Source organism: Mauremys mutica, chromosome 10, assembly GCF_020497125.1.
Source record: "Mauremys mutica isolate MM-2020 ecotype Southern chromosome 10, ASM2049712v1, whole genome shotgun sequence".
Classification (NCBI taxonomy): domain Eukaryota; kingdom Metazoa; phylum Chordata; order Testudines; family Geoemydidae; genus Mauremys; species Mauremys mutica.
In genome coordinates this window covers 31,895,319-31,914,764 of record NC_059081.1, presented here as the reverse complement: position 1 = coordinate 31,914,764, position 19,446 = coordinate 31,895,319, and the positions used below count along the sequence as shown (strand labels likewise).

The window sequence follows — 19,446 nt, the reverse complement described above, 5'->3', positions numbered from 1 at the left end:
GATGGACAATACAGTACCATGCAAAAGAATTTGAAGCAACTGCTGCAGCTGGGATAGAAGAGAGCAAACAAGCTTTAGAAGTGACTGAGAGATCCAGCCCAATGTCAGGATCCAGACACCAGTCCCTCTTCAGTCAAGCAGCTACTCATGGAGATGGGTCTAAAATGGGAGATGAAGAAAAGAGGCTGCTAAAGGAGCAACTGCAAAGTCTGCAGGTAGTGAAGCAGACTAAGACCCCCCAGCTCCAAGAACAGCTAGACAAGCTCACCGAGGAGTTAAAGGAGAATCAAAAGAGTTGCAGGCAACAACAGATGGAGAAGAAAACTCTTTAAATTGACAGCGGGGCCAAGATGGAGGTGATCTGGCAGAGCAAAGATTTGGTGCTGACATCTGTGCAGCTTTGTAACATGAAGTTACATCAGGATTTACAGAGAGTTTTGCAGAATATCCTCGAGATGTAGGACCAGATACAGAGCCACCGTAAAGAACACAAGATAGTTCTACAAGCCCTCTGGGACCAGATCCAGATCTTGGAAGCACATCAGAGGAGTCTGCAAGATCAGAATTTAGTGCTGCAAGCTTCAGCAACAACAGAGCAAGAAGGAGATGCTCATAGGCCAATGGGATGACTTCAGCGCTCAGCTATGAGAATCCGTCTGAGCCAGCAACCACTTTCTGAAACAAATTTGAGGAATTGAAAGGATAGAGGATGATGGTCCAGGAGAAGGCAGAGAGGTGTGATTAAACACACAAGTATGGACTTGAAGTGGAAAGCAGGGTGATAGTTGGCCAGGAAGCTTACATCCCCACAAGGAACAGGGTAAGGATTTGAGTAGCCGGGAAAATGGTGTGAGGATATGGATTCACCGCCCAGTGAAGGACTTGGTATCAACAGCTGCCAGTACCAAGCTGTTGTTGACTGTAGAAGCTCCAACAATATCAGTAGCCTTTACAGCTACCCAACCCCTTCTGGAGTGGAGAAAAGTAGAAGATAGGGTCACTGCAGGTGATAGGGTCAAACAGGAAGTCATGTCTCAATTCAACGTCCTACAGGTCCAAAAGGTCAAGGCCTTGTAGGAACTCAAAGAGATGTTCTCCTCGGGGGACCAGATCTTAGCCCAAGCAGTGCAGTGGGAACAGGACCCATCTCGTAATTGAAAAAGAGACTGGGGAACAGCAGTGTTCACTGCAGAAGTTGCTGACTTAGCTGCAGAAGTTGCTTTAGGTCCAGTCAGGGTTGAAGTCTAGCAGGTTAAAGATAAAGAGTGGGAAAGTCTGAAGGCTGAGGTAGCCCATCCTTTGAAAAGAGTTGGAATCGTGCAGGGTGCAACCACTACAACAGGAAGATGGATTGAGCCCGGAGGGACATGAGCTAGTTGTAATTAAGAGCTGCCCTGCTATAGACCTAATAATGTGAGATCACAATGAAGCTGCAAGCTAAAGCCACAACTGGACCCCTGCTAAAAAGAAGAGCTATAGCCAGAGGAAAAAGGAAGATAAAGGTGATCCCGATATACTGAATTTCATCCATAAAATAGCATTGGTACAGAAAGAACAAAAGCAGGTATTCCTAAGCAAGATGCTACAAGCAGTGAGCAAAACAGTGCAATCCCTGGTTTTTGGAAACTCTGAAAGTGATCTAAATGTAGCTTGCGAGAGCCTTATCTCTGAAGGTTGTACATGCAAGTGCACCCAGGGAGATTCCTCTCCAGCTCAGGAGGCCACAGCAGAAAAGTTTCTTTCTAGTGAAATCCCAATTCTGTTAACCATTCTAGAGATGAAAATGGGCTTCAGCCAGCTGAACGCTCAGCACATCATAAATTACAGCATGCCATGTGCACTGTATGGGGTACCTATAATGGGGGAACTCCAGGCTTTTGTCACTTCATATTTCTCTGAGGAAGATAAGGGTATTGCCAAGAACCTGGCTGACTTCCTTGTAATAGCTAAACAAAAAGTGTCCCTGGCTAGATAACATAGTTAAAGGGTTACTTTGGTCAAACCCACCTTTTGATGCATGTTGGAACTCCCAGGGAGCCTAAATTGCAAAAGCTTTCCAGGCAGAGAGATCTGGGAGAGAAGACCCTGAGGAAGCAGGGCAAAGCCTGGAAAAGAGGGAATGTTACCCTCAGACTGAACCAGCACCCCAACTAACAGGAAAGGAACATCAAAGGTGGGTCTTCCAGGCCTGTCTAAAGAAACCTCACAGAAGTAGCTAATCAGAGCCCAGCAGGCTTAGAAAAAAAGACACTGCAGAGCCTTAACACGTCAGTTCCTAGTTGGGACCAACCAAGTGAAGAAGAGAGAGCAAACCAGAGGATGCTGGCCCTGAAATAGGGCTGGAGATAAAAGAGGCCTGGTACTAGGAAGAGACCCAGGAAAATAGCAGCCACAGATTGGAGTAAGTAGTACATGGCTGCTGTTTATAGGATTCTTGTGTTAGAACCCAAAGTGATGGATGAGCCTAGGTTCCCCTAAGAGCCACAGGTAAAGTGGTGTAAATCCCAAGAAAGAGAGAGGCCTTGTTTTGGCTCCAGAACAAAGGGCCAAATTTAATGGGCCCAGAGCTGGGGCTCAAGACCCTAGTGAGAGCAAATAGACTGTTAGTTATTGTACACTTTGGTACTGCAGAAGGGCTTAATTTAGATTTAATGACTTGACCAGAGGGACAAGCTGCTGCAGTCTGCCAGCCAACCTTGGCAGGTCTTCAGTGGGTGCCTGGAGTGAGAAAAGGACTGCAGTTTCACACCCAGCACTCAAGAGATGAGTGCCCCCATTACAGGAAGTTACAGGTGTGTTCATTTTCCCTGGAGAATTTCACAAATACAATGCGAGAGCCTTTTAATAGCAAGCTATAACTACCTTCTTCCCTGTGTCATAATCTATTTCTTCTGCGGTACCTGTACTAACTGGATTGGGCTGACCACAAGGTTTTGCAGGCTTTAAGTAAATATCATAAACAGAAAACACTTCTTCATCTTTGATATATTTGTTTACCTGCTTATGGAAAGGGTCTCTTAAATAAGACTTTGTTTGTGATCTTCCCTTAGAGCCTGATCCTGAAACCCTTGAAGTCAGTGGGATTTCTAGTTTGACTAAAGAATATAAGTATAGGTAAAGGGTTACAGAATTGGGCTTCTAGTTTTGTGCTCTAAAGACTGCTCTGAATCCTGATACTTCCCCTCTCTACAAATATCAGTTTTTTCCTGTTGTTGTAGCTGAGGCTTGGCCTGACATGAGTGATTAACACATGGAAGGAGGCCCCATTTCTTGAAGATAGACTTTAGAGGTAAACAGATCATTAGGCTGAAAAGACAGAATGTCTGGACCAGCCAAGATAAGAGGGAGGACACTCAGGGAACAATTTACTACAAGCAAAATAATGATGAACAAGATAAGGTAGGAGTGTAGAGAGGTGGTAAAGAGGAGATCACACATGGACAGTATATGCTGCACAGCAATTGGTTCTTGCAAAGTAACCAAGTCAGTCCAAAAATGTGTGATGCAATGTATAGTAAATGCCATGAGATATGTGATGCATATAAAGAGAGAGGCTTTCTGTGTAACTTTGGAGCTGTTATGTATCCTGCATCCATCCCTGCTGAATTGATCAGATTCAAATGTAGTGTAGTGTTGCTGTATGCCAAGTAAAGATACCTGAGTGACACAGTCTGGAGTCAAACAGAATTCTTGGCCAAATGGAAAGAGGTGTCAGAGGGAATCCCAACACAGTGGTGCCATGCCTCGACCTGGATCCATTCTTCTGGAGCAGGTAATGTATAGTTTATTATATGTGTCAAGGTTTGCAATGGCATTAGATGGGTTTAAATTTGAAGAAGTTGCCAGGGCACTGGAGGGGTGGGTTGTATCCAAAAGAGGCCCCTATGGACTCCGCAGAGATGTGTTTTGGGGAGACTGGAACTGGGTGGAGAAGGAACTCCAACACCTAGTGCTGGATAAGAAATGTAAAACAGACAAGCAAAAGACTCTGTTACAAGGCTTAATATTGGGAATCCGAGCCTTGGATAAACAACTGAAGGACTTAAAAATTCAGGTCCACAAATTGGAAAAGGAAATAAATATACAAGGTACATGCAATACAATCCAACAAGACATGTTTGGAGAAGAATGAAAGCTGTGAGGCATTAAGGAGGAACAAGACCAGCTCATGAAACAAGTAGCAAATTTACAGGACTAGTTGTGGCAGTGCCAGCATGATGGGAGATGGGACCCAGCAGGGTTTTCCCAATTTGCAGTGTAGCTATGGGACGTGCTTGTGCCATAGAGGGATGATTGAAATAGGTATACTCAGTGTTTTTTAAAGGACTGGCCTTGAAAGATATGAACCACTTACCTATGCAGAATTGGGAGACGGTATTGCAGAAATCTTGGGGAAGTTTGTGGACAGGGATCATAGAGCATACCCTAGAGGATTCAGTTTTAGGGGCACAGTTGGCATGGGTGCTTTACAATTTAAGATCAGCTCAAGTAGAGGAATTTGTTTAATATGAAGTTCTTCCCAAAGGAGGACTGAGTGAACTAGCAGATCGCCTCCTTCAGTGGTGGAATCTACAGAAGCCTAATATGCATATTTACTAGCTACAGGAGAGAGAACACACATTGAAATGTTGCTAGTTGTGCTGTCCCTGGAATGCAAGGATTGTGTTTTACAATTTGACCTTAATCCTTCTAAGTTGGACAGTCTGTTGTCCAGAGGAGAGCACTGGTGGGGGCTACATATAAATCCACAGTGTTGGTGGCAGAAGCCAAGATTTTCCAAGTGGAATCCAGCCCTAGGGACAAGGGACTCTGGGGAAAGGGACAAGTAGATCAGGAACATCGAAGACTCTGGGTGCCATTTGGGCAGCTTAAGAAAGAGGAGGAGGAACTGGAGGAGGAAGTGAAGAGATTGAAAGCTCTGCAGGGTAGCCAGTCTGGTGAGCACCCAATAGGGCTGCCAGACTCTTGCACCCCAGCTGTCTCTCATAGCACCCCTTTTACAGGCATGCCCCATGGTAAACATCACTATAGTGGGGGTGGAAGAGGACATGTTACTAGACAGTGGGGTAGCAATAACCATGACAGGGCACTTGCCAAAAAGGACTGAGGAAGGGAGATTCAGGAAGTTACTGGAGTAACTTGTGCAGTTCAGATTAGGGGAAAGGAACCAATTATAATAGGAATATGAAGAGTGTGACATGGTAATAAATTCACAAGAAGAAATTCTAGGGATTCGTGTGTTAGTGGAAATTAAATTAGTGGTGGATTTGACCAATATGGTGCTTTGGGGGAATGTGGAAAGAGGTGTCATGCCCAGTGCATAAGAAATTGCTCTGAGATATGAACAGGACACACCTGCTTGGGTACCCCAACTAGTGGAGACCGTTTCAGAGGTATGGGCCAAGTCCAGCACTCCAGAGTCAATATCCAGTACCTAAGGAGTCCTTCAGTCCAATTCAGGAGATAGTGGAGGCATTGTTAGAGCAAGGTGTGATAAAGGCAGTGTCCTCAGTGTGTAATTCTACAGCCTGGCCAATGCAGAAGCCAGAAGCGGGATGGAGGTTGACCATAGACTATAGGACCGTAAACTATAGGGCAAAATCTGTGGCTCCTTTAGTGACGGCTTATCCTGAGATGACTACAGAAATCTCTCATAAAATTAAGTGGTTTTCCGTGCTGAACATTAATAATGGGTTCTGGTCCCTCCCCCTAGTCCCAGAGTGTCAGTACAGGATGGCTTTTACATGAGGGAGGGCAAGGCATTTACACTGCTTCATGTGAGCATGGACTCTGGGACGTCCCTCAGCCTGACAGACTCATCCAGTACATTGATGAAATATTAATTCAATCCCCTACAGAAGAGGAACATAAACAGGATTTGTTTGAGACTTTGCAGTGTCTGCAGTTGTCAGCATTAAAAGTGAATAGTGGAAATAATCACAGCTGGCAAGGAAGAGGTGATTTTTGTGGGAGTGTCATAGATGAGGAAGGGAGAAGTATAGACCACCAGAGAGCAGAGTTAATCTCCAAACTGCCCATCTCCACAGACAAACAGGCTCTACAATTTTTTCTGGGAATAACAGGATTTTGCAGAGAGTTTTCTCCCCAGCAAGTCCACTGTATGAATTGGTAATGGCACCTCATTGGGATTGGCAGGAAGAGCACACTGAAACAGTGGCTGAGCCGAATAGGCTTTTGGGGGCGCTCTGTACTGACTAGTCCGGATGAGAGTAACACTGGGTGCATTAAAAAGCCTAACTCCAAACAGTATAGGGGTTGTGTTCATGCAGAAATATGGAGATCAGGATCAGCCGGTGGCATTTGCCTCCCAACTGCTGCAGAGTGTGGAACTAAAGTATAACTCGTGTGAGAAAATCATCTTGGCAACATACTGGGCGATTATCAAGCACAAAAACTTGGTGGAAAGCCAAAACATGTTTATAGTCAGCCAGCATACTCTCTTTAAGGTAGTTCTAGGAGGAAATGTATCAGCTGGGCAAGTAAGCAATGAAAGAATTCAGAAATGGACTCTGGCTTTGCAAGGAGAAAATGTGGAGGCTGTCCAGCTTATGGAACCAATGGAATGGATTGCAGGAATTTGCATAGGAGGGATGCTACATGAGTGTGAGGTCAGCCCCTCTAGCACTGGGTATCCAATCTTTTTAAAGAACTTTATGCTGGCAGAGTTCAAGAGGAAGAGGAGGTTTGATGTACATACTGCCATCTATCTGCAGAAGGACAGAGGAAAGGAGGTCTGGCAGCAGTAAAACTGAGGGATGGAATAATTATAAACACTTTACAATATAAATGCCAGTAAATCAGCTCAGTATGCAGAAGTGGCAGCAGTTATCGGTGTGTTGATGGAAGAAAAGGGATCTCTCTAAACTTACCATAGTTCTGGACTCAGATTGGGTGTTCAAGGTTGCTGTATGAATGTTAGCTTGGTGGGCTCAGAAGTAGTACTGGACTACTGATGGAGGAGAGATCAAATTCAGTAGTATGTGGCAAATGCTTGCTGATTTTGGTTAAAATTGAGGTGCACAGGAAAAAACAACCTAGCAGCCAAGGATGCAGCAGTTACTGGGTCACCTTGGGCGTGGGGGACCGCTTTGGAAGCAACCCCGGTAGCAGTGCTCACTTGACTTGAGGCCAGCAACAAACACAAGCTATAGTGGAGTGGTTACAAAACATTCAGAAACAGGATTTGGAGCAAGGATCACTTTAGGAGCAAGCATGCTGCAAGGAAGTGAAGGCAGCAGGTCAGGATTTAGTAATAGAGCACGGACTCTTAGGTGTAAAATCAGAAAATGGTTTGGTATAGGTGGTACCACAGGATATGTGAAAAGATCTGCTATTATGGGTGTGTGGGGTGGCCACTCCAAACTGGCAGAAGCCAGAAATAGGTTGGCAAAGATGGGGGTTGCGGCCCAAATGGGAAAGGGACCTGAAGGAGCATCTTGATGCCTGCCTAATCTGTGCCAGACACAACCAGCTAACAGAAATCATAGGGGAGCTCTTATGAAACAGGCACCCAGAGGTCCATGGGAAAGAATTCAAATGGACTACACTGGGGAATTACCGTTAAGCCCAAGAGGTAATAAATATGTGCTAGTGGTTGTGGGTGCTTTTTCTGATTAGATTGAAGCCTTCCCCACCAAGAATGACTGCCCTAACTACAGCAAAACAACTGGTGTACAATTTGTCCTGCAGAAAAGGGTGTCTAAGGTGATTGCCTTAGTCAATGGGAGCAGCTTTGTGGGGTCTGTTGTCAAAGAAGTGTGCACTGTGCTGGACATCAGTGAGAAGTTCCACAGCACCAGGACAGGTTGAGTGAATGAACAGAACCATAAAATCTGAACTCAAAAAAGGGTTAATGCTACAGGCAGCAATTGGGATGAAGTGTTACCACTGGTACTAATGCATATCAGAGCTACGGAGTGCAGATGCACAGGCTTTTGCCACTACAAGGTCTTGATGGGAAGACAAATGACACGGTGGGAGGACGGGATTAACCCAGTTCCAGCCCATCTGGCTACAGTAGCTCTATCAGAAGCCCGGGTACAGGATGGCAAATGCAAATTTTACAGGTCTAAAAGAGCATGGAGGTAACCAATGAGGCAGAAGTACAGAATGCCAAGGCATGGTTCGATGCAAAAGGAGATCTAACTGAACATCAGGTAGGATCTAAATTCATGATCCACGATTTAGCTCCCTACTACACTTTCCCAAAGGCAATGAGGTATGGTCCATGTGTGATATTGGATCAGTTTGGTCCCTCTGTATACTTGGTAGACCTGGGAAGTAAAGGGCAGAGTTGAGTTCATGCAAGCCAGCTCAAAATTCACAAAGTTTAATAAAAGAGAGAATCTAGAAATGGTTTCTTCCCTTTTTGTCTTGCAGATCTGCATCCATGTAGTAGTGGTAGCTTCCAACATTGGGCACACTCTTGTGGTTTGGTGTGTTATTAGTTGTGTGGTGAATTTTTACAGCTGTTCAGATCACTCCTCGTATCCAAGTAGAAAGCCAAAGATGTTGACGAGCCTCAGAAGATGAATGTTCATCGGGTCTTGTGGTAAACCCCTCTGGCACCGTGCTTAAGATCATAGTGACGAGAGGTGATTTACCTTGCCATGTGTAGGTGTCAGGGGGCCTGCTATCCGGCTACTTACAGGGCATACGAATTATGTTCTGTGACTGACAAAAACCTGCAGCTGTCGGGACTCTATGACTCCAGTTCTTGTGGGTCCGGAATGTCAAGATGGCTAATGAAGTCCAGGTGGTTGATATGGATTTAGGGAACTATGGGATGCACTAGAATTTCAGAACTATGGGTGTACTTATATACACTAATTGTACTGGCACTGACCCAGGTGGATAGTTGACATTATCATTTCTTTTTCACTGGTTTGGTGGAGGGTGGTTTGAAACAGTGAGCCTATGGTTCCACAGCCTCCTGTGCATCTCCGCACTGTTCTCCCTCCACAGGGCTCAACATCCCCCCTCTATTTTATCCAGTCACTGCTCCATAGCTAGAAAATGGTATTTGTATATACCTCACTCATGAAATAGTAGTAGTAGGTATATTTTAGACTGTACAAAACACAAGTTGACTGGAACCTGCCCAGCCCCATGTTTTCAAAAAAAAAAGTTTACCAATAATATCAGGGCACTCATTTGATTATTGGAGGATCTGGGGGGAGGCATATTCCAAGAAGTACACAAAAATTGTAGAGCCAAAAGGGACACAGAGGCACCATATGTGTAGCACTGGAGTTGGGGGTTTCTCTGTGGAATTATGCAGATATAAAGGAATTGAACCTTAAAATTAACTTGCTAACCGATAGTTTAGGTTGAGCCATTAAAAGGCGATTAGTACTTTAACCTTGCAGCAGGAGGCATTAACTGTTAATGCACTCCATTGCACAAACTTTAAAATGGATTAATATATCTGTGAATACTGTGATTGAATCATTGAATATTGCATGCTGCATATATGATACCGTATGCATCTAATGGAGGGAATAGAAGAAATAAAACTGGGTGAATGTTAAGCAGCACACTTATCTGAACCACACTAATGGATATGGGAATTAAGAATATCAGGAAGGAAAATTTGCAATTTGCATGGGCACCACATGAAATTAATTCAGCTGTGACAATTGTGATTGCTATTCCTAGATGGACAGGCCAGGAATCCTAAAAGATTGGTATATGTTAACAGTATGTATGGTATATGTCAACAGTTAACAGTACAATAGAGAATGCGACCTATAAACAACATTATCCCAGTGTGAAGATGAAATAAACACAGCCTGCTGTAAACAAATCAAGCACAGATGGTTCTGTGAGTGCTCAGCCCAAATGAACCTTCCACAAGCAAGGGAGTTTGGGCCCAACTAGTCATTAAAGAGAGAGTGAAGGAGGTGGTACGGCTTGGGGACACAGTATGTGCTCTGGGCTACCACAACTTTTCAGTGGAGACAAAACCATGATGGGACACTGGATGGATTTTGTCTGAACCTCACCTCTCTGACTCAGATTGGGACCCATGACCTATGGCCAAGTGTGAAGATGAAGGAGAATGTGACAGAGGTCATGACAGACAACACCAAATGGGAATCACTGGTGACCAATCTCTTTGCACCCGTTCATTCCTTGTCCATTAATATCACTAATTTGATACAAAGGAAAATAGAGCAGTTCATGACCATTGCCCAACTAATAGCCGAGCAATGATATTGTCATCATTGGGATGCTATTGTTCAGGCAGTGGAAACACCATGGTGGGCTGTACCAGAAGAGATGAACTTGCATCCCCTGGTTCCTACTTTAAGTCTAATATTGATGGTAGTTCAAATAATTACAACTACTGCGGTCTTAGGCATGTGTTGCTGAATAATGAACTTAAAAAAGAGGGCACAGAAATATGATGAATATGAATGCTAATATAAAACAGAAAGACAGAAGCAGAGGAATGTAGCTGAGGCCTGGTGTGACATGAGTGATTAACACATGAAAGGAGGCTCCATTTCTTGAAGATAGACTTTGGAGGTAAACAGATCATTAGGCTAAAAAGACAGAATGTCTGGGCCAGCCAGGTTCAGAGGGTGGACAACCAGGGAACCATTTACTGCAAACAAGATAAGGAAGGAATGTAAAGAGGTAGTAAAGAGGAGGTCAGGATGGACAATGCATGGACAGCTCAAAGTAACCAAGCCAATCCAAAAATGTGCGATGCAATGTATAGTAAATGCAATGAGATATGTATATAAAGGGAGAGAGTTTCTGTGTAATTTTGGAGCTATTCTGTACCCTTCATCCATTCCCACTGCGTTTGAGCCTGATCAACTCAGTGTAGCATTGCGGTATGCCAAATGAAGATACCTGAGTGACAAAGTCTGGAGTCAAACTGAATTCTTGGGAAGCCAAGTGGAAAGAGGTCTTGGAGGCAATCCCAACAATTATTACTTTCAATAATAGGATGTGGCTAACAGGAAACTCTGAAATTCCTATTACACTAGGATTTGAAATGTCTAGTTTGCAGGTGAAGGCACTAAATATTTGTGTACATAAGAATGGCCATTCTGGGTCAGACCAAAGTTCCGTCTAGCCCAGTATCCTGTCTTCCAACAGTGTCCAATGCCAGGTGCCCTAGAGGGAATGAACAGAACAGATAATCATCAAGTGATCCATTCCCTGTTGCTCATTCCCACCTTCTGGCAAACAGAGACTAGGGACACCGTCCCTGCCCATCCTGGCTAATAGCCATTGATGGACCTATCCTCCATGAATTTATCTAGTTATTTTTTTAACCCTGTTATAGACTTGGTCTTCACAACATCCTCTGGCAAAGAGTTCCATAGGTTGACTGTGCATTGTGTGAAGAAATACTTCCTTTTGTTTTAAACCTGCTGCTTATTAATTTAATTTGGCTCTTGTGTTATGAGGAGTAAATAACACTTCATTATTTACTTTCTCCATACCAGTCATGATTTTATAGACCTCAATCATATCCCCCCATAGTCATCTCTTTTCCAAGCTGAAAAATCCCAGTGTTATTAATCTCTCCTCATATGGAAGCCATTCCATACCCCTAGTCATTTTTGTTGCCCTTTTCTGAACCTTTTCCAATTCCAATATATCTTTTTTGAGATGGGGTGACCACATCTGCGCACAGTATTCAAGATATGGGCATTACATGGATTTAGATAGAGGCAATATGATATTTTCTGTCTTATTATCTATCCCTTTCCTAATGATGCCCAACATTCTGTTTGCTTCTTTGACTGCCGCTACACATTGAGTGGATGTTTTCAGAGAACTATCCACAAGGACTCCAAGATCTTTCTTGAGTGGTAACAGCTAATTTAGACCCCATCATTTTATATGTATATTTGGGATTACATTTTCCAATGTGTATTACTTTGCATTTATCAGCATTGAATTCATCTGCCATTTTGTTGCCCAGTCACCTAATTTTGAGAGATCCTTTTGTTGCTCTTCACAGTCTGCCTGGGATTTAACTATCTTGAGTAGTTTTGTATCATCTGCAAATGTTTTCACCTCACTGTTTAACCTTTTTCCAGATCATATATGAATATGTTGAATAGGGCTGGTCCCAGTACAGACCCGTGGGGGACACCACTCTTTACGTCTCTCCATTCTGAAAATTGACTATTTATTCCTACCCTTTGTTTCCTATCTTTTAACCAGTTGCCAATCCATGAGAGAATCTTCCCTTTTATCCCATGACAGCTTACTTTGCTTAACAGCTGTAGGTGAGGGACCTTGTCAAAGGCTTTCTGAAAATCTAAGTACACTGTATACACTGGATCCCCCTTGTCCACATGCTTGTTGACCCCCTCAACGAATTCTAGTAGATTGGTGAGGCTTGATTTCCCTTTACAAAAAACATGTTGACTCTTCTCCAACAAATTATGTTCATTTAAGTGTCTGACAATTTTGTTTACTATAATTGACCTTAAAATCATATTTCATTCATAATGACCAAAAAAAGCTGAAACAAGATGGAAGGTGAAGAGATCATGTTGTTGCGGACATACATTATTCCTGTACAGTGACTGGCTAAGTTAGTTGTCTTTCAGTATAATACTGATTAGTAATGGAATAGAACATTTTCAAGAGCAAAGATTAAATGCCAATGGCATTCCTAAGCCTTCTGGAGACTTGTTTTAAGCTTTGATTTATCATCACCATGAGAGATCAGAACAGTATATCTGAAATGTTCAGCATGCTTTGCTTATTTTTATATTTCAGAGAAGTTAAGCACTAAAGGAATTCTGCTGTGGACAGGGCTAAATAGACTGGATGAATCTTCTGGCTGGCAGTGGTCCGATGGAGCACCATTGGCATTTGTGAACTGGAGATCAAGTACTTGATGTTCCTCTTGCTCTGAATTATTGCATTGTAATTGTATGCTCTCTATAACTGAAATTTGTAAGAGTATTGGCCCTTTTTGTGTTTTTGTTTAGAGGGATATTCAAAATTCCAGGGACATAGATCAGGGTTTCATTAATTGGACTTTTTAAAGTGTATTTTAAAGATATATTTTATATTGGGAATTTTAACTGATTAGTCTCACTTTAATATGATAAGCCTTATGACATCCCTTGTCCCATATTTCAAGGCCATTCATTTCCACAGAAAATGGACACTGGAACTTTTCAGGTATTTCATGGGATAGCACTCAGTGAGCAAACACGTACCAACAAATATAGAGTGTGATGTTCAACCATCCAATTCCTGTGAATTCAATCAGTTCCTTTGCATTACCCAGTGCTGAGCAGTAAAACTTGTTTTACTTTACTTAGGGCTTGTGGTTTGTGTATCAATATGCTAACACCCGTAGAAGATTATAAGCCTGTTCTGCAATTCAAAAGTAAATTGTGGTTAATTTTACGTTTTTTAAAATTGGTTGTAGATCTCACCAATAGCGCACTTGGAGAAAATCACTGTGTGGTGTTTAATTCAAAGGCACAGTATGACTGGCAAAGTTATAAATGTGAATCTGGATTGCCTTATGTATGCAAAAAATATGAAAATAGTACAGAATATGAAACATTTGGTAAGTCTCTCAATGGTAATATTTCCTTTCGTGGGTTTTTTGTTTTTTACAATAAAGTATCATCTATATTTAGCATTTGTATTTTGATACATGATACTGCATGTTCGTATGTGGATATGTTCTGTCTTTACCTAGTAGTTTTGGATGGTTTTATATTTCTACTTTTGTAAATAAATAAATAAAAAAGCTATGACTGTATTATGAAAACAATAGAGCATAGCCTGAAATTAATTTTGTGTAATATATTCCTATCTTTTATTGTTTAACTAAGATATATGGAAGTATCATCCTACCCGCTGTAACACTGGCTGGTATCCCTACAACCGCAACTGCTACAAGCTTCATAAAGAGGAAAAGAGCTGGAATGAGGCTTTACTGTCTTGCAAGACTGATAATAGCAATCTCATTAGTATAACTTCCTTGGCAGATGTGGAGTTACTTATTAACCTTCTTGAAGATGGTGAGTGCTGGAGAGTTAGTTTAAACTGTGTTACTTTTAATAACTGAATTCTTTTTTATTCATTAAGTTCTTTTAATGATGGGTTTCCACATGACTCAGGCATGATATTATTTGTCTTGTATAGACATAAGATAGAATAAGAACTTATGATGCCTACTCCTTTTAGGACAGGGGTGGGCAAACTTTTTGGCCCGAAGGCCACATCTGGATATGGAAATTGTATGGTGGGCCATGAATGCTCACAAAATTTGGGATTGGGGTGTGGGAGGCGGTGAGGGCTCTGGGGTGGGGCCAGAAATGAGAAGTTCAGGGTGCGGGAGAATGTTCCAGGCTGGGACCAAAGGATTTGGAGGGTGGGAGGGGGATCAGGACTTGGGCAGGGGGTTGGGTCACAGGAGAGGGTTGGGGTGCAGGCTCTGGGCAGCATTTACCTCAAGTAGCTCCCAGAAGCAGCAGCATGTCCCCACTCTGGCTCCTACACGGAGGTGCAGCCAGGTGGCTCTGCGTGCTGCCCTGTCTGCAGGCGTCGCCCCTGCACCTCCCATTGGCCGTGGTTCCCAGCCTGGAACATTGCAGTTCAACGCAGTTCAACGCCCTTTTGTAAGGCTCCAGAAAACACTGCTCCCTCTAGGAGGTGGGACTAGCATCAAGAGTCTAATGGTCAAGTGTCTCTTACCATAGATCTTGGCATATTCTAGCTTCTGAGCAAGTCCTGAGTAAGCCCTTTGCAGTCTGATTCTTATCATTTTCATTTTATTATTTGTTGTGCCCCTACAAACTGCTCCCAAGCATCTATGTCAGGGGTCGGCAACCTTTCAGAAGTGGTGTGCCGAGTCTTCATTTATTCACTCTAATTTAAGGTTTCACGTGCTAGTAATACATTTTAATGTTTTTAGAAGTTCTCTTTCTACAAGTCTATAATATATAACTAAACTATTATTGCATGTAAAGTAAATAAGGTTTTTAAAATGTTTAAGAAGCTTCATTGAAATTAAATTAAAATGCAGAGCCCCCCGAACCCGTGGCCAGGACCCGGGCAGTGTGAGTGCCACTGAAAATCACACGTGCCGTAGGTTGCCTACCCCTGATCTATACAGTAAAATTCCAGGATTGTCACTCTGAAGCCTAGAATGTCTGAGTCATGCTTGTAGCTGTTTCCATCCTTTCAGACTGGCTGAGTGCTCATTGGGTTTACAGTATCACCAGGTTCAATCACCACTGGAATTCGTGGTCCGTTGCATTTTTTTTTTTTTACACTTTACAAATTACACCTGTATGACAGCATGGGCTTTTACTTAATTCAATAATACTCCCTGTGCAAAAGCTATGGAGCAAGAACTACTACTGCTCAAAGCAGCAATGTTTATGATACCTTTTTCTTTGCAACTTAAGTTGCCCTGAGTAGGGAATCTACAGTGGCTCTTCCAAGATGTCATGTCTCCCCAGCCACGTAGAGCAGAGCGCCCATTAGTTCCCAGCCACAGAGGCTGGGTGGAAAAGGATTAGGGCTGTCAATTTAATCGCGGTTAACTCAAAAAAATTAATCACGATTAAAAAAATTAATTGCAATTAGCCGCACTGTTAAACAATAGAATACCAATCGAAATTTCTTCAATATTTTTGGATGTTTTTCTACAGTGTATTTGTACAGCACTTGTATTAGGTTATTTGAAAAATACAATTTCTTGTTTTTTACAGTGCAAGTATTTGTAATAAAAATATAAAGTGAGCACTGTACACTTTGTATTCTGTGTTGTAATTGAAATCAATATATTTGAAAATGTAGAAAATATCCAAAAATATTTAAATAAATGGTATTCTATTATTGTGCAATTAATGGTGATTAATTTTTTTAATCACACAATTCATTTTTTCAGTTGCTTGATAGCCCTAAAAAGGATACCACTCCATAGCCAACTTTGTCTTCTATACCATGTTTTGTCCCCCTTGCATGCATATGCTCCTAATTTCTTTTCCCCCTGTGGGCATTTACAGATCATAACATCACATACATTGGTTTACTTTTGAAGCCATTTTTTATAAAGTAAAGCAGAAACATATCTCTGTAAATTTTCAGAAATTTTGTGTAATTGTGTAATTGTGTATTTTTCTAAAAAAAGGTGAAACTGACTGAAATTCTGCATTTTTTTTAAAAGGTGCTGTTAATCCTATGGAAATAATTGGCATTTATTTCTGCTTCATCCAAATTTAAAATCTTTTACAGAAAATGTAACCGAAACATGGATTGGCTTGAACAGTAATAAAACCCCAGTTATTTTTCAATGGTCTGATGGCTCCTCAGTAACCTACACTAACTGGCACAAACAAGAGCCTAATATCTTTCAGAGAACAAGTCAACTTTGTGTTTCAGCACAAGGATCTGTAAGTTTTCTTTCCTCCTTTCCTTTAAAAATAAAGTTAGGTTAGTCAATTCTGGTCATGATCGCGGTCGGGCTTTTTAATATGCATATATTTTTCCATCCCTGACCACATTACAACATTGCCTGTTGATGCTTAATGACTCTGAGTCTTGAAAACTATGATATAGCCTTAAAAATCAGTCTTAGGACTGTGCTGATGCACAAACAAAATAAAGAATGAGTCATAACCATTGGGCCTCATCCTCAATAAGAAATGGAATAATGCAATGCGTGCCGAATGGAAGAAGACAAAAATTAGTGGGCAGGTAGTTTTGTTTCAGTGAAGAGAAAATAATTTAAAATCCATATAGAGTGCATCTTAACTTATTGCATTTAGGTTGACTTGAAAGCTCCAAATGAATTTTTTTGATACAGTATGCCGGTTTCATCTTACTCTCAGTTCTCAGCATTTATAGCAGTTTATGGAACATCTTGTAAAAATATACACCAAGGAGCAGCATATACTGTCTAATCCCACTCCAAGGCATTGGAAGTTTTGCCATTGGTTTTTAATGGCAGCAGGATTGAACTCTAAATCTGCCAGAGATTTTGAGACTGGGAGCAAAATGCATACTTTAAAAAAAAAAAAAAAGTAAATTACAGTTCCTACTAGCCAAACAAGGATGTCTAAAAACATTCACCAATATTTTATCTGACCAAAGGATAATTTAGTAATGCTCAAACCCACTAATAAACTCTTTCCTTAATGCCATGTGACACCATTTTCAGGTTTTATAGTAAAATACATTTTTGCCAAAGAATCCACTATTCTGCACAATTATCAGAAATTCTATCTAGTCCCTAATAATTGGCCCAGTCCTGCAAACCCTTCCTCATGTGATTAATCCTTACTCATGGGAGTAGTCCCACAGAAACCAAGGATTACTCTTAATAACTAAGAACTGGAAGATCAGGCCTAATGTCTTAGATACACATGAGCATTTTTCACCCATTTTGCACAGGTGTAAATGACTATAGAAAGTGCAACGTAGCAGAGACCAAGGCACAAAATTTAACTTTTAAAGCATTCATTTTGTGCATGTCAAATAGTTTAAAAATGCCTAGGGGCCCAGACCCACAAACCTTTACTTGCTTGAGTAAAGACCATGCACGCGAAAAAGGATTAATCGTGTCAGGCCCAGTGGTAGCTAAGAAACATCTAAGACATGATTCTGAGAGGGCTAGCAACAGCAGTTCTCATTGGCTTCAGTTAGTTAAAGGGCATTTCATTTTAATATTCAGAGAGACAAATCCGTCTTGCCTTACTCACACAAATAGTATCATTGAAGGTTTTTGCAGAAGTCAATGGGAAGACTAAACACAGGAATCAAGTGAGGAGAATGTGACTGTTTATTCTCTCATCCAAAAAGGTCTGTTAAATAAGAAAAGAAACTACGTAATCGTGTGTGCGTTTGATTTGGTTTTTTATTTGTTTTTTTTTGTTAGGCAGGACACTGGCAAGTTAAAAATTGTGAGGATAGATATTTTTACATTTGTAAAATAGCAGGACAGCTTGAAAATGACACGTCCAAGGAGGAATCAGACTGTCCAGAGGTGAGTTTGCGTAGTGCTTTTTTTACTTCATAAAATGTGATAGGAAAGCTTTACATATTTGTATATAACAGTTTGCTTTTTCACATTAAAAAATATACTTGAGTTTTCCTAGGAAAAATCTCAATCCTATTGTTGGCTTTAAAAATGTATAAACCAAAGATTAATGTAAGATTTGCAAGTGCTCCTTTTATGGATCACTGCCTTGTCTGAAGTTATGACCCAAGTTCCTGCTTCTTTCTAGATCAAAAGTCAAAATACTCTTGCAGACCATCTGTGCAAATAATGACTGTTACATGATGCCCCACCTCTCACATGGTTTTCATAGTTTCAAGTGGAATGTCAGGGTGAAAAATAATCAGGTTTTTTTTAATATGGAGAATGAACTTTTACACTCAATTTGACTTTCCTTTCACTTTTGTAAAGCAAATGGAAAGGCATGAAGCTATCTAAAAGGGAGAAAATAATAGGAATTCAAGGTTTTTAAACTATGTAGTCCAGTGGTAAAGCTTTTTTTTTGTTTTTGCTACCAGTTTGTTCAACAGACACAATATAAAGAAACATTCTGGGATTGATGGGTTTTGGTGTCCTTGAAAATTGCTCAAAACTTTATAGAGAAGTTTTATAAAAGCTTTTTCAATAGAAATATTTATCCTTTCTTTGGTTGTGAAGGAGTATTTCTGCCCAATGTAATAGTTTCCTCCCCCATCCCCCCTCACTTTTTTTTTATTTTTGTCATTCCCGTTCGATATTTGATTAACAAAGCTATGTGCCAGAGGTCAAGAAACATGACAGATTCAATTTAAATTGGAGAAGGGACCAAGCTAAAAAGTTAGGACCTAGATCCAATTTTCCCCCAAATTCAAGTCTGTTAAGAACTTAGATTTCTGTTCAGGCCATTATGGAGCTAGAGACTTTCTGTGATATTTGTATCCACATCTGGAGCCAAATTGGGGAATTTTCTAAGTTAGGGTGCTTGCGTAAAGGCATTTCACTTGAGCCAATCTCTATTTTGAGGTATATCAAGTAAAAATATACTATATTATTCTCAGATGTTTTGTCATTCTAAGGTGTGTTGTGCTATGAGTACTCTTAAAAATGAAGTTTAAAAATCTGATCACAGAACAGGTTCTGAGTTCACTGAATCTTGTTTCCTTCTTGTGTTTAAAAGTAAAAAATGGTGTTATGATGATACCGTTAGCAGGAGTTAATTATTTAAAGCCATTGAAATGACAGAATTGTTACAGATGTCTTTTTCTTTCAAAGACCCTACTCCTTCATCTCCGCTCTTGGCCACAGGCTGTTAAGATTCTTGCAGTTTAGTAAGAACATGTCATTTTTTATAATTTATAAAGCTGCGAGCACAGGAAAGACCTCATCAAAATCAAGAGTGGGCAACTTTTCTCCCCCATGCTAGTGTATGTGTAAGC

The 19,446-nt window shown here is 41.2% G+C and overlaps 1 protein-coding gene across 2 annotated transcripts in view; it reads left to right on the top strand.

Annotated features, from left to right (window-relative positions):
• The window catches only part of PLA2R1 (phospholipase A2 receptor 1), an 81,933-nt gene that overhangs the window by 18,244 nt on the left and 44,243 nt on the right, over nt 1-19,446 (top strand). For both annotated transcript variants that reach the window (XM_045032542.1, XM_045032541.1), the window contains 5 exons: nt 12,778-12,891; nt 13,442-13,585; nt 13,857-14,045; nt 16,270-16,427; nt 17,912-18,019. In XM_045032542.1, the coding sequence (XP_044888477.1) occupies nt 12,778-12,891; nt 13,442-13,585; nt 13,857-14,045; nt 16,270-16,427; nt 17,912-18,019 (713 nt within the window). The remainder of the gene's footprint in view (nt 1-12,777; nt 12,892-13,441; nt 13,586-13,856; nt 14,046-16,269; nt 16,428-17,911; nt 18,020-19,446) is intronic.